Below are 13,954 nucleotides of genomic sequence, written 5' to 3'. Positions count from 1 at the left end.
GTGCTCCTTTTTTTTCCCCACAAAACCGATCTGAAGTTTCGATAAATAATGAAATACAGCGTAACGTAAGAGCGTGTCAGTTCTGTCTCTCTCTCTCTCTTTTGGCGCTATATTTAGTGTACAAACACAGGCTTAATCAACGATCAAACAATACATTACCTTCCAAAGTGCGCACACGTGTGTGTACCCAAGCCTATATAGGCATATTATATATACCTGCCGCGTACACACACATACATATATATGTATATATGCAACGTATAAACAGTGCACGCAAGCTCGATCGTTTGACTCGTACCTATATAAATAAACGTGTATGTATTTTATTAACAACTTTTGCCTTTTAACGATAACGAGATATCGTAATTTTTGCTTTTAGGAGGAGAACAAAAAATGTGTGTCCATACTTAAATTGCGCACCGTAGAGCAAATTAACGAGGATTAGCGCAAGCTCCTACTACTATATTTGATTGATCCCATCTCTCGATCGTCATCGCAAACGCATCGTTCGTTATATGAGCAAAGTATAATTTAATTTTCACCCAAGATTGTATAACGTGCTTTGAGTCATTTTTTTTTGCCGTTAGCCATCCTTCCTGAACATTATTCCGACAGAAGCTCAAAGCTGGTGATGCCTGTACAAAATAAGTAGTAAATTATTTGGCGCACGAGCCGTGAATTTAACGGTGCGACAGCTGAACTCCGTTCGGTGTTTTTCCACGCCGGACCCCTATTTTTCCATCGCGGTGCGCGTGTGTGTACTCTATCTTTGGATTATTTACAACAACCGATTTGTTTCTCTCGGGTGCAACGGTACGCGCCTCCAAAGCGCACTTTTCTTTTAATTTTACGTGCATTACGGCCCTTTTACGCGTGTACGGCAATTTTGCGGCTTCAAACGTGTATTCGTTTTCGCGCGAAATTTATCGAAGATGTATATTACACGTGGTGTATCGACGCTGAGTGCAGTGCATGCGGACTAAGTACGCGATAACCGAACGGGTTTTTAACTGCGTGCCTCTAGTACTTTGTAAATTATATTAGGTATGCTTCTTTTTTTTTAACTTTTTTTCTTCATCGTGATTTATTTATTGCTTCGCTCTACGTAATATAATTATGTCGGAAGATCTCGGTCATTTGCGACATCGTTATCCAGCAATACATATATACGTGGAATAGCTGTTTTTTATTAAAGCGAAAAATTCATCTTTGCTTGCGTGTTGATTGTCAATAATTGAATTCGATACATGTGAGAATCTAATGGTCAAGCGGAGGAAAGAAAAAATTCGTTTATTTATTTCCAAAAGGATAATATGAATACATATGAGACTAAAATGTGGGGCAAAGATTTTCTATTATTGCAAAAAAAAAAAAAAAATTTTTTCAGAGGCGTTGTTTTACATAAACTTTCAAGGTTTATCGCGCTGTCGGTAGAAAAAAATAACATTTACCACCGACGCACATCCGTTTAGGACGATCACAAAGGTCCGGAGGAGATGCGCACCAGCGACGAAATCTACTATTACAACGAGAGAATTCGGTCATGACATTTTCAACTTTTAAAGCAACGTTTTGCTGCAAACGTTAAATAGCCGCTATTAAAATTTAGTAAAGGATTAATTATAAAAAACATCGAGACTTTACATCTTTTTGCACTCCGTTCCACCTTCACGTGCGTAAATTATATTATTCGTGTAAGTTTTACAGACAGTTTGCGAAATAATCTCGCATATTCACCGTCGCCAGAAGTAAATTACCTTAGGATCGACTTTAAAGTCCTTTGGGTAGAGTTTACCTGCAAGGAAAAATATACTTTTTTAGTCTACAATCTAATAAAGATAAGCGAAACAAAAGATAGCTCTTTAAATTTAAAACCGGAGAAGTAAAGAATTAAAGACGCCTATACTTACTTGGCTTTTAACGCAACTGTTCTACAATCGTCTTTCTTTTACATTCTCCCTCGTCATTGTCCTATATATTTATCAAATTATGTTCCATTGGTATCCTTTTATTCGTACGAAGAAGACCCATGGATTGTGCCTATACTCTGCCTTATTGGTTGAGGGCTGCGAAGAACCCAACAATCTGATGGGTCGATCTGCTCCTTTCGAAACTCAAATACACATTGACGCAGCAAGAACCATCACTTTGATCCGTATGTATATGGACGCAAAGCTCCGGCCGATTAGAGCTAAAATCGTTATCCTGTACGTGCACAAAAAAAAAAAAAGAAAAGAAAAAAAAAGACCAGCAGCAGAAGCCATCATCCGGCTCATCAAATAAGCTGCTAGCACCAGCCAGTGCAGGAGTTATGGGTACAATAGCTTTGTATGGGTACAATGGGGGAAAAAAAAAAAAAAAAAAAAGAAAGAGTCGAGGTTGGCCGATCGATCGCGATCGCGATAATCATCGCCGCCACCGTGTGTAAGGTATAGCTTATTCTGTCCGTCCCAAGCGAACCATGGCCGATGGCTTTGGGTCAAAGGGTGTGGCCTGTACGGAGATTGATTCGACGCGCCGGCTTCTGCGCCGACACGCTTCGCCTGTTACACACGTCGCGGTTTGCGCGTAAGTGCAAAATGGCCGAGCGAGCTTCCTTCGCTTCCCTCCCCCGATAATACATTTATATGTACATACATACATATACGTATATGTATATACCTCTGTGCCTTTTTTTACCTCCCCCATTGTACAGGGAGCCGACCAATCGTAGCTAAGGATAGCTCCCATACGGCAGCGAAATCAGAGCGACACGCGATTTGCGCCCAGAGCTTTTCTTCTCTCTCCTTCTCTATACCGTTGTTAGTTGTATACGTGGCTCATCGTCAAACTCTTTTTTTTTCCACTTGCATATAGACAATATGTATATGTATACACAAGTACAACAAGTACATCACGTATATATACCTGCATGCACACAGATATATCTCTCGCGCCCTCGATACACACACACACGCATGCAGGGGCCGCGAGCGCCAGCACGAACTAGGATATGCATGGTTGCTTCCATGCATGCGATAACTACACGAATGCCGCGCTGATGGCACGTACCCATATACCCATACAATTGAAATGGCGGGTCATTTGTAAAGCTCGGAATCGAGGTCGACCGGGTGTACACGGCGTGAAATTTTTCTCCATTCGCGATCGGCAAAATTATGTTTTTGTCAACTCCGTGTGTGTATCTCTATGTATACTAGTGAAAAATTATCCTCGAGGATAGACGAGGATGGTGATTGTTAATTATTTCACATGTAGGGAGGAAATGAGCTTTGGATTAGTTGTTCCCTCTCGGATTGAGATGTATCCTTCGTCACTCCGAATCTCGTTCTCGCCTATACATATAAGTACACGATGCATAGTATACGGAGTTGCAGAGGAAGTGCGTGTTGCTCGCAGGCGGGGAAGGAAGGAAGGAAGCAAAGGGGAGGAAAAGAAGCTGTGTAGAGATATACAGGCATGTATACAAGCAGTATAAAACATATATAGTCGCGGAGACGCGAGAGAACGGGAAAAGGTGGTCTGCGTGGGTGTCCCAGAGCGGGAGTATATATATCTATACATAAGTGTGTGTGTGTGTGTGTGTGTGTGTGTGTGTGTGTGTTGGAGAAAGAAAGGCGAAGGGGGAGGGAGGACGATGTGGCTATTATAGGCACGGGACGCCTTGACCCCGCGCTCGTGTGTGCGCGACCGCGTCAATGATTACCTGGCGAGAGCGGCAATAGTTATAATAACCGGATGCAGCGGAGACGCGCTTCTATCCCTTTACTTACCTCCCGGGGGTATACATTATATTATTCCCCTACGCATATTGGTCCCCCTCTGTATTATAATATAATGCGAGTTTACTCGTATACATCTGTATATATATATATATATATATATATATATATATATATATATATATATATATATATATATATATATGTATGTATGTATGTATGTACCTATATGATATACTCGTGTTATTTCGGGGATGGCCAGAGCTTGCGACTGTCTCTTCGATGATTCTTGTGTCGCGAACGTCCGAACGTAGGCATGTATGTACATATACATAGTTTGCGACAATCACGGTCATCAAAACACGTTGTCACATATTAGAGGGAGGTATATCGTATACCTCAAAACAAACCGGATGAAAGTTCCGACTGGAGGACGATAGTTTTTGGGAGCTCATCCTCCCAGAGGGGGTGTCATCGATGATGCATGTGCATATGTGTAACACATGATTATGCCTCGATTTGCCTATAATGCCTCTTGAATCATGCATATATACGTCACGCTTTATTTCTCAACTCCCCCCCCCCTGGATGGATTAAATCAGTTTGGTAATTTTATTTGCGTATACGTGCTGCACTCGTTGCTCTTCCTGTCCCGTAATTTAGCTGCAACAACCAGCTCTTCATAAAACACCTTTTCGACCGCTGCCAGCGCATGTAATGATTGCAGAGGCGAGGCGGGACCGGAGGGTAGAATGACACGCCACAGATGTATAATTCACTTTTTTTCTTCTTCTTCTTCTTCTTCTTTTCTTTACGCGTAAGGGGATGAAGGATATTTTTTTTTTCCGTTCGATCCGAGTCCTTACGCGCAAAGAGGAGGAGGAGGAGGAGGAGCTCGAGGGGACCAGCCCCTCCGTGGACATTGAGATGCGCGTTTGCGAACGCGTGCACTGCGATGCCGAGTGTCGAAGGGGCGGCACCGAGAGGGTACACACCACAAATCACGCTCGGCTCATCCTTATCCTTGCCGCATTGTACACGTGTATGTATATATGCCTGCGACGCTGCACTCTGTTCCGGTGCCATTGTCATGTACGCAACAACTTGGAGGAATCTCACCTCTGATCCTTCCCTCCCCCCTCCCTTGTAAATTTGAATTTTTTCGCCCTCTACGCGTGGATTTTTTTTTCTTTTTCTGTCTTTTTGGTTCGAAATGTCACCAGTAATAGAGAAAAAAAAAAGAATCGGTGGTCGCCTCCTTGCGATGGTATCTTAGGTGTATCAATATAATGCTGCTGCGATGCGTGACATATCCCATCCGAGGGGTCCGAGGAATATACGTATACCCAAGCGCGCACTGCAGTTCGATGCCGCGTGCTCTCACCTGGTGCATATTAAAGAGGTTCCCCCGTGTCGCCTACAGGAATCACCATAAATGCAAGTCACACTGCCACACACTCCCTCCCTCCCCCCTTGTAATCCACGTCTTCCAAAATCTGCATTTCAAGACGCTGATACCCCCCCTTCCTCTGAGCACCCCGTTTTATTCAGCCAAAAGCTGCTTTTCGAGTGTATATCTCATATATCTATCAATAATCACAATATGATGCAAATAGTTATGTACAATCTGATATCCGGATGCTTATATGTATGGATGCGCTTTTGTCTGTGCACAGACCTCGGATCTGGATACGTTGCTCTGCCAGACCTCGCAAGACCTCGAGCGGCTGCAAAGGCTCGAGGACGAGGACAAGGATGGCCAGATGGAGGAGTTTTTCGAGGTCGGGCCACCGGTCGGCTGCAGGACCCAACAACAGCAGCAGACAAGTTTCGTCGTGACGACTACCGCGGTGACGGTGCACGCAGCCAACCCGAGCCGGAACTCGAACCACCACCACCCGCACCCTCACCACCACCACAATCACCACCAGCAGCAAACGGCCTCAGACGACGACGTATTTTTGAGGCCACCCCTCTGGGAGGACATAACTTCCAGCATACAGAAGCTCGATCCCGAGAACGCCGACATGCTCGGCCAGTCCCAGACCTCGGCGCACGTGAGCCCCTTTACAATTATTGTTCGCCCTTCCGCAGCTCTCGATCCATTATTATTATTTTTTTTTTTTTCATCCAAATACATCCACAACATCTATTGACCGCAACATCTCTCACGTGTGTCTGATGTGTGTTTGTTGTTTACACGGATGGCCCGCAGTTGCACGTGAAATTGGAGAATTTGACGGACGAGCCGGCGCCGCCGTCGCTCTCCTCGCCCCAGCCGGTGCTCTCGCCCCACGAGGTCAAAACCGAGCCCCAGTCGAGCCTTCCGACCCTCCACCTCCTCGAGGCGCCCGCCTCGTCCTCGAGCTACGCTGCCACGGCGAGTGGCAGAACGTCGCTCCACCATCGCAATGCTGCCGCCTTCAAGCTGTTTCCCTGCGCGAACAACAACAACCCCACTGCCAGCAACAACAACACGCAGTAAATATCCACCAGACAAATCCCTACGTCTCACCAGCAGTACATAACGCTATTTCCTCTTCCTTAACAACAGCAACAACAACAACAACAACAACAACAACAACAACAACAGTAGTAGTGGCAACAACAATGGGACGGCGAGTAGTAACAACAACAATGGCAGCAGTACGGAGCCACAAGGGACTGGGAGCGCGGCCCTGTACGGCTCGATGACGCGGTTGATGTACGTGTCGCCGTTGACGCCGCCGATCTCGGACCCGGGCTCGCCCCTGGGAGGCCCGCCCAGGCGGACACCGCCGCCCCCGTATCCCCAGCCGGCCCTGCTGGCCAACCCGACGAGCCACAGGATCCAGGCGGCCTCGATGACCGGCAAGTTCAATCGCAGGAACAACCCCGAGCTCGAGAAGCGCAGGGTCCACCACTGTGACTTTCACGGTTAGTCGGGCGCTCGAATTTACGTACAAGTATATACATATATATATATACATACATGAAGTGACAATTTATGGTCTTTCGTTCGATTTTTCCAGGTTGCACCAAGGTCTACACCAAGAGCTCGCACCTCAAGGCTCATCAGCGGATTCACACCGGTAAGTCCCCCGTGTCCGACAAGTCCGGAGCTCATAGTCTCGCGATACTATATTTCTCGTTCTCCCGCGGGTATATATATTATGTGCTCTGCACGCGTGTGGCGAGAGAGAGAGAGAGAGGATGCGATGCAGGGGAAAAAAAAGTAATCGACAAATAATTGGCATTCGAAAACGCGAGCGAAAGAGATTGATGATGATGACGGTGAAAAATGAGCGTCGTGCCGTGATGCAAAAAAGGAATTGGAGGAGGATCGGCTTGACGAATAGTCTCGCTATAGGGTTGTTGTTGTTGTTGTTGTTGGGTGTAGGTATAGGTAAGGCTCGTATAGGAAGATAGTCGTGCGCGAATGATAATGAGGTATGTAGTTCGGTCTCCGATGCTCGGCTCTCGAGTCTCTATCCTATAAACATACTCTTTCTCTCGTGTATAGAGCGCATCTCTTTCTTTGTATGGGCGTGGTTCTTTCTCCGGTGCGCGCGAAAACGCAAGCCATCCGAGCTGGCGATTATCGGGACTGAGATGACGAGGTGAGATGTACAACCGAGATGTCGGGGGGGGTTAGCCTGAGCTTTTTTTTTTTTTTTTTTTTTTTTTTTAATAACTTAATTTACTCCTGGGTGTCAATGAATAAAAACCGGGAAAATCGTTTTTTTTTTTTTTAATACGCGTTGAAGCTAATCGGCTGTTAAGGTATATTAAGATCACGGAGACGTGGTTTTTTTTTTAATGCCGGTGGTAAATAATTGTAAAAATAAAGAATGGCTTCGAGTGCGTTTCTAAAAAACCCGTACTTATGCGCTAATAACTGTATTAAGTGAAAAGGCAAATCATAGGTATAAGGTATAAATACCCACTGGGGGGTTTTAATGGGCAGTAACTCGACGACGCTTCGTTGGTGGTAAAATACTTTCTAAACGTACTTACATCGGTGTTTTCGTAGCGTTATTTTTATTAAAATTTATTCATTAATCGTATTTGGTCGCTACGTTATGTTGTTTTAGTTTTTTTTTTTTTTTGTGAAATTCCAACAAGTCGACCGAGAGAGAATGAGATAATGGATCAGACGAACTCGTATAAATAAATATACAAGCGGGCATCTTTCCTAAGCCCGTAATGATAGCTCGGCGCTTTGACTAATTTTCCCTCCGTCCGAGGAGATTTTATCGCTCTCTTACGGTACTCTCTTTCTCTGATTAGTGTGCCACACGCACGCACGTGCACACGCCGATCTTTTATTATCATCAACCACGCGCAGCTTTACGAGTGCAATAAATGCAGCTTGTTTGTATACGCATTTGCTTTCTTTTCAATGATTTTATTAAATACAGCCCATGTGACTCGTGTATTACGTTTGTATACTTTTGACGATTACTGTGATCCGAATATTACGAGTTTGCAGAGTTCGTCAATTTTTCGATGATCGGTATTGAAAAATCGGTATTGAGCCTCTGTACAAGCACGTTCATCCGAAGAGAACATTGTCCGCAGGAAAAAAAAAAATCTTATTCTATCACTCCTCGAAAACGCAGCGCGAGCAACCTCGAGCCAAAAAAACGGCTCTACACGAACCTGCGGTTGCTGACCACGCGTATAAATACATACAAGAAAGAGAGAGGGAGAGATAAAGAGCAGCCCATTCATCCGAAAGAGGCGTCGCGTCGTTTCCATTCATCTCCGGCGCGTATCCCAAAAAATGTTTTGTTTTTTTTGTGTTTTTCATGACAGCTCGTTATAAAATTAAAAACCAAACTGTATACCTAAATGTTCATGCTTTCGTTATTTATTGCAATACAATACAGTGCAATGTCAAGTGGTGGCGGCATGTGCACGGATGGTGCGTTTTACACAACGTGTCCGAGGCCGCGAGTCGCGCGTATGGAAAGTTTGCGCTGCACGCTCTCTCTCCCTCGCCTAACGGGTTGAGAGCCTCGGGCACGTGGCTGCCTCTTAAATACACCTATAGTCGCCGTCCGGCTCTTCGTGAATGAAACTCGTGAACGCCAACCTCCTCCTCCTCCTCCAAGACCTATACGCTATAATACGCGCGGTACAGCTCTCTCTCGCGCTGCTTACATGTATATATATATACATTATGTATACCATGGAGAGAAAGAGCATTCACCAGATGCGGACACACTCGTACACCTACACCCATTTATACCTTACGTTACGTATATACAACTTGTACGCGGTTTGTGTGAGGAAAGTGCGTGCGTGCGCGTAATAATATACGTACACACGTATATAAATGAGAGGAGAGCGCACCGGCGAAACTCGAATGCGCGGGCGCGAGGCGAGCAACATTCCACCTTCTTCCTGCGAGAGCTCGGCTTGAGCACATTATATAGGCGCTTCCAACTTGGGGCTGCGCTGCTGCTTCTTCTTTTCATTTTTTTGTTTTCCATCACCCGTGGTTGTATACCTGTATAACATTTTTACAGCTTGTATAAGTATAAGAACGGAAAACGGGACGATCTTGCCACTTGAGGTATACCTACTTATGTAGGCTCTCGCGCGCGTTGTATACAGATAGAGAGGAGAACGAATCTTCATGAATGAAAATCGGTATACGTATATACATGAGCAACAACACGCACCGAGGAAACTCGTTTTTTGGGAGGTCCATCTTCGTAATTTACTTCTTTTGTGTACGGTACACATATTCTGAAGTACATACGAGCTGACACACCGGTGGTCACACGTTGTATAAGTTTTTTTTTTTTTTTTTTTTTTCTGTATACGTAGATGCCGGTGTAAAGCAGGTACACCGGTATGTACCTACGAGTGCTTGGAAAAGAAAGTTGCGTATACACACATGCGTTTAGCGGAGAGAAAATTTTTGTAATTAATTCCGTCTTTTTTTTTCATGTCACGTGTGCTTTTTTTCCTTTTTATTTCTCTCTAGCTCTGTTTTTCTTTGATCCTACTACTCAGATACGGACGTGATCGTGAACCAAAAGCAGACAAGCTTACAAAAAAATAAAAAAAAAGCAACGATTCACCTCGTATATTTTTTCTTTTTTCGTTTTTCCAAGACGTCCTAATTGGTTGTTTTGCAGAGTATAACACAAAACTCAAGTGAATCGTAAATTTACCGAGGAGGGGAATAAAAAAAAAACGCGAGCTTTCACACAGGCAATCGCGTTAGAATAAACTAATTCAAAATTTACGTGTACGCATACCTCGTTGATATTCTCGTCGTACCGGAGGTATAAAACTTATACGATCCTTTAATGTCAAACCTTTAGCATTCGAAATTTCAAACTTTTCATCGTAAAAAGAATAAAAAATAAAAAAAAATAAAAAATAAAGTCCCGTGCCACCTATCTCTGGCTTCATCTGCTTTTACGATCTACACGTGTAATCAACTTAACAAAGAAAAAAGAAAACACCATTCACTTGCGATAGCGTTGTTACTAACTAAAAAACTTGGACAACCAAATATATATATATATCCCTATAGGAAAGTAAAACACTTTTCTCGATAAATAACTCGCATTACCTACGTAAATAATGGCTGAATCTCAAACACGAATTATTTCTCGCCCGATACGTGTACCGCGAAGTAAAAACACGGTAAGTATATATACGTGGTGGTTCCTATACGGAGTGTAGAACACCGAAAACCACCTACGCGCCAAAGTTACAGGAAAAAAACTCTCAGGAGCGCTCGTTTGAATTCTAAAGTCGCAAGATCGACATCTCATTTTTTTTCCGCTCGATGGAGTGTTTATTCGTTATGTACATACCTACACATATCCCACTTAACGGAACGACGATTAAAAAGAATATTACCGAAACAATAAAGGTCCCGCATTAGCAAGCCGTTACGAGAACAAAAATAGCCAGATGGAGATGGAGAAAAAAAAGAAAAAAAAAGAAAAAGAAAAACCAGGCATACACCGATCACCACACAATGGGGCTCCATGACTGTTGTGTGTATCCATATACCCCACGCAAATTACAGCGCGGCGAGTAGGTATACATATCGCGCGCCCGAGCTCTCGAAAATGATAATCCCCGCGCAACTGCGCTTCGTAATTTCGTAACGGAGCGTTTTGTATTGGCCGGATGAAAGAGAGCGTCTTGTTCTCTTCTTGTACTTTCGAATTGCAAATTTTAAAGAAGCGCGTGTCTTTTCGAGGCCCGTGAAAATATCTAGAGGTGCATTCCATTCCACAGCGCGAGTATGTATAAGCCGTAAATATCATACAGTTGCACCTGAGCAAAAATCCTTAGGGGGTGGCTCATAAGTCGAAGGTCAGTTCTTCTTGTCTATGTCGTTATCGCCAAAAAACTATTAACCATCTTCATGTATACTTTTCTCGCAAGTGATCGAACTATCATGCGCTTCCCATCTGTACCTTACATGTAATCGCACAATTGACAAATTAATGTACACCCGAGTACTTTTATCGCAACTTGTGCAAATGTTATGCACGACGATGACTATCTTTTTGACGCTCCCACTATCGTAATGAGCGTGAATTATACCCGCAAGCAGTTCTGTAATTTATCGACGTAATTGCGCGAGACGACTTCCCTTGCGACGTGTGGTTGGATGAATTTGTGCACAACGTTGTAATTAAAGTATATTATAGGGGATAAAGAAATCGAGCGAGAGAGACAACAAGAGCGTTTACTTGTGTATACTATACATATCACCCACCCCACGATTGTTACATCGTCTTGTTAGAGCACAACAGGTAAACCCTATTGTACGCGTGTACATTACATTATATCATATTTGTGTTTTCGATTCGATAATTTCTCATACATATCGACGGTTTATGATGATAGAATGATTTTACAAACAGCGTAAACGCGATTCTCGTAAAATTGCGTGGTGCCCTTTGAAAGAACAGCGGCATCATCGGGGGAGCTGAAGTATTTGCCAGCCGACAGATCTTTCAAATGTGCGCGCGCAAAGACACAGTTCTGCAACACACTGCGCCGTATAATATCGCGAATGGAAGGATTCGAACGCTTGGGTCAAAAGGACATGATCTTAATTGAAAGGGCAACCGCGCGCTGGTGATGTTACGCGCCACGCTTGATTTTTTTTTTTTTTTTTTTTTCTCTCCTCCATCCGTCATAACAAGTATGTATACCAACGTACAAGTAACGCGCGCGAGCTCAGAGGGGGGGCAATAATTCAAACGAGCTGCCGAGAGATGCTGTTTGTTCCTCCGATCTGATGCGAAGAACAAACAATAACGGGGGTGTATGTGTATGCATACACTTCTAGGCTGGTGTATGAATAATATTCCGAAAAGTAAAAACAAATAAGCCGCACGCGAGCAACCAGCCGTCGAGATCGCAATTATAGATGACACGAAATGACGTACAGGCATATATGTTATAACAGCTGGAGTCGCGATGAGAGACGTAATGTAACACATATACGTATATTTTACGAGCCGAATACGCCGAAGACACACGGTACATACAGAGTTTTGGTCCCGCGATGATGTGCACGGCCCCTTTTTATGTTCCATATAGGTACCTCCAAAGACAACGAAGCTCATATATACCTAGGTGGGTATAGCTTGAAAATATATGATATACACGTTCTCGCTCTTTATACGGCCGGCTCCCCCCTCGTATATATCTACTTATATACGTGTGACCTTTTGTGCCTCGAGAACCGCCGAGAGCGGGCGAGAAGGTTACACTCGATTGGAAAGGATCACGATTCCATTTTTTATTGACTGCCTCCCCGTAAAGCCGCGGATTGCCTAATCCTCTGCCGCGAAAGAAGAAAAGAAAGACAAGCTCTGCTCCGAGCGCGGCATTCCGCTCCTCTCTCGATATACGCCTTGTCTGTGTGGCGCGCACATAATACGTAGGTATACGTGCATACGTGCTCTCCATGGAGCTCCTTTTGAACTCGGGACACGGGCAACATATACATAAATATAGATAAATATATTGTACACGTGGGTTATAAGGTACGTACGTGTGTGTCTCTTTTTCTTCGGAGTTGCAGTATATGTATGCTCTCTATCCCCGATGCTGACGGCTATAATGGGGGTATCAACAGTCGTGACCGCCTACCATCGCCCGTACAGTATATGCCGAGCAAATTCCCTCCTCCGCGGGCTCCTTGTTGGGGGGTTGCGCAACGGGCGCGCAAAACGCGATCGCTTAATTGCGCGCCTCCGTATAACGTGCTTCTCTCTCTCTCTCTCTCCCCCGGCAGCTTTTCCTTTCTTTCTTTCTTTCATCAGGCACTACAAGTGCAGCGATTTTGGGAGTCTTGTGTACGTTTAGGGCTCGAGCGTGGCCCTCGCATTCTCACGTGCACGTTTTTACCCTAATGGGTAATGCAAGCGAAAGCTCACGCTTCCCGATTTTTGAGCATATATACCATTGGCTCTGTAAGAGGAGGACACGTCTCGCTCTAGACAGGCTAAGCTTGTACATAGATTTAGGAATGAAAAACAATAAACAAAAGGTACCTGCTGTGATGGGTGTTTTGCATTTTTATACGTTGTTGCAGGTGAAAAGCCGTACCAGTGCCAGTGGCCGGAGTGCGAGTGGCGGTTCGCGAGGAGCGACGAGCTTACGCGCCACTATCGGAAGCACACGGGCGCCAAGCCCTTCAAGTGCGGGGTTTGCGAGCGCTCGTTCGCCCGTAGCGATCACCTCGCCCTTCACATGAAGCGGCACCTACCCAAGCAGCATCCCAAGTGACTTTTTACCGGTGCACAACCCTTATATCGTTGCCTCGATGCTCTCGTCTACCACGACCTTTAGACCGCGAATCTCCATGATCTTCTGTAATTATATATATATATATTTTATTGTATTGTATTGTATATTGAGTATGTATAGGTATAACGTGCATTATATGATGATGGATATCGTGTATTCGGCAAAAAAAGTGTCTCTTGTGTAGTAGCCCGCGACGACGACTGAATGCGCGCGCGCGTGTGTGTGTGTTTGCGAATTAGGAGGATGGTGTTTCCCACCCGCCGCGCATTTTATTGTATACATAATTATTATATACGGAGCTGTTACTACTTAAACATACGCTACATGATCATTGGTGCCCGGCGCGCCGACGGCCGTTTTCATATAGGTGTGTTGTCATTTATTTACGAGCGCGAGCTTGCGACAGCTGATCTCCAGGTTACACCTATATGTAGGTTTTTTCG

At 44.5% G+C, this 13,954-nt stretch overlaps 1 protein-coding gene across 1 annotated transcript in view; it reads left to right on the top strand.

The window, feature by feature from the left end:
- Positions 1-13,733, top strand: part of LOC106640202 (uncharacterized) — a 58,038-nt gene extending 44,305 nt beyond the window's left edge. The window contains 5 exon segments of the mRNA XM_089598816.1: positions 5,399-5,779; positions 5,938-6,320; positions 6,394-6,638; positions 6,734-6,793; positions 13,297-13,733. Coding sequence (XP_089454942.1) covers positions 5,399-5,779; positions 5,938-6,320; positions 6,394-6,638; positions 6,734-6,793; positions 13,297-13,490 — 1,263 coding nt within the window. The 3' untranslated portion in view covers positions 13,491-13,733.
- The last annotated feature ends 221 nt before the right edge of the window (positions 13,734-13,954 follow it).

This window comes from Copidosoma floridanum, unplaced genomic scaffold (genome assembly GCF_036245765.1).
Source record: "Copidosoma floridanum isolate Cflo_tuat_1 unplaced genomic scaffold, Cflo_Japanese_pri ptg000006l, whole genome shotgun sequence".
Classification (NCBI taxonomy): domain Eukaryota; kingdom Metazoa; phylum Arthropoda; class Insecta; order Hymenoptera; family Encyrtidae; genus Copidosoma; species Copidosoma floridanum.
This window is presented reverse-complemented; position numbering and strand designations above follow the sequence as displayed.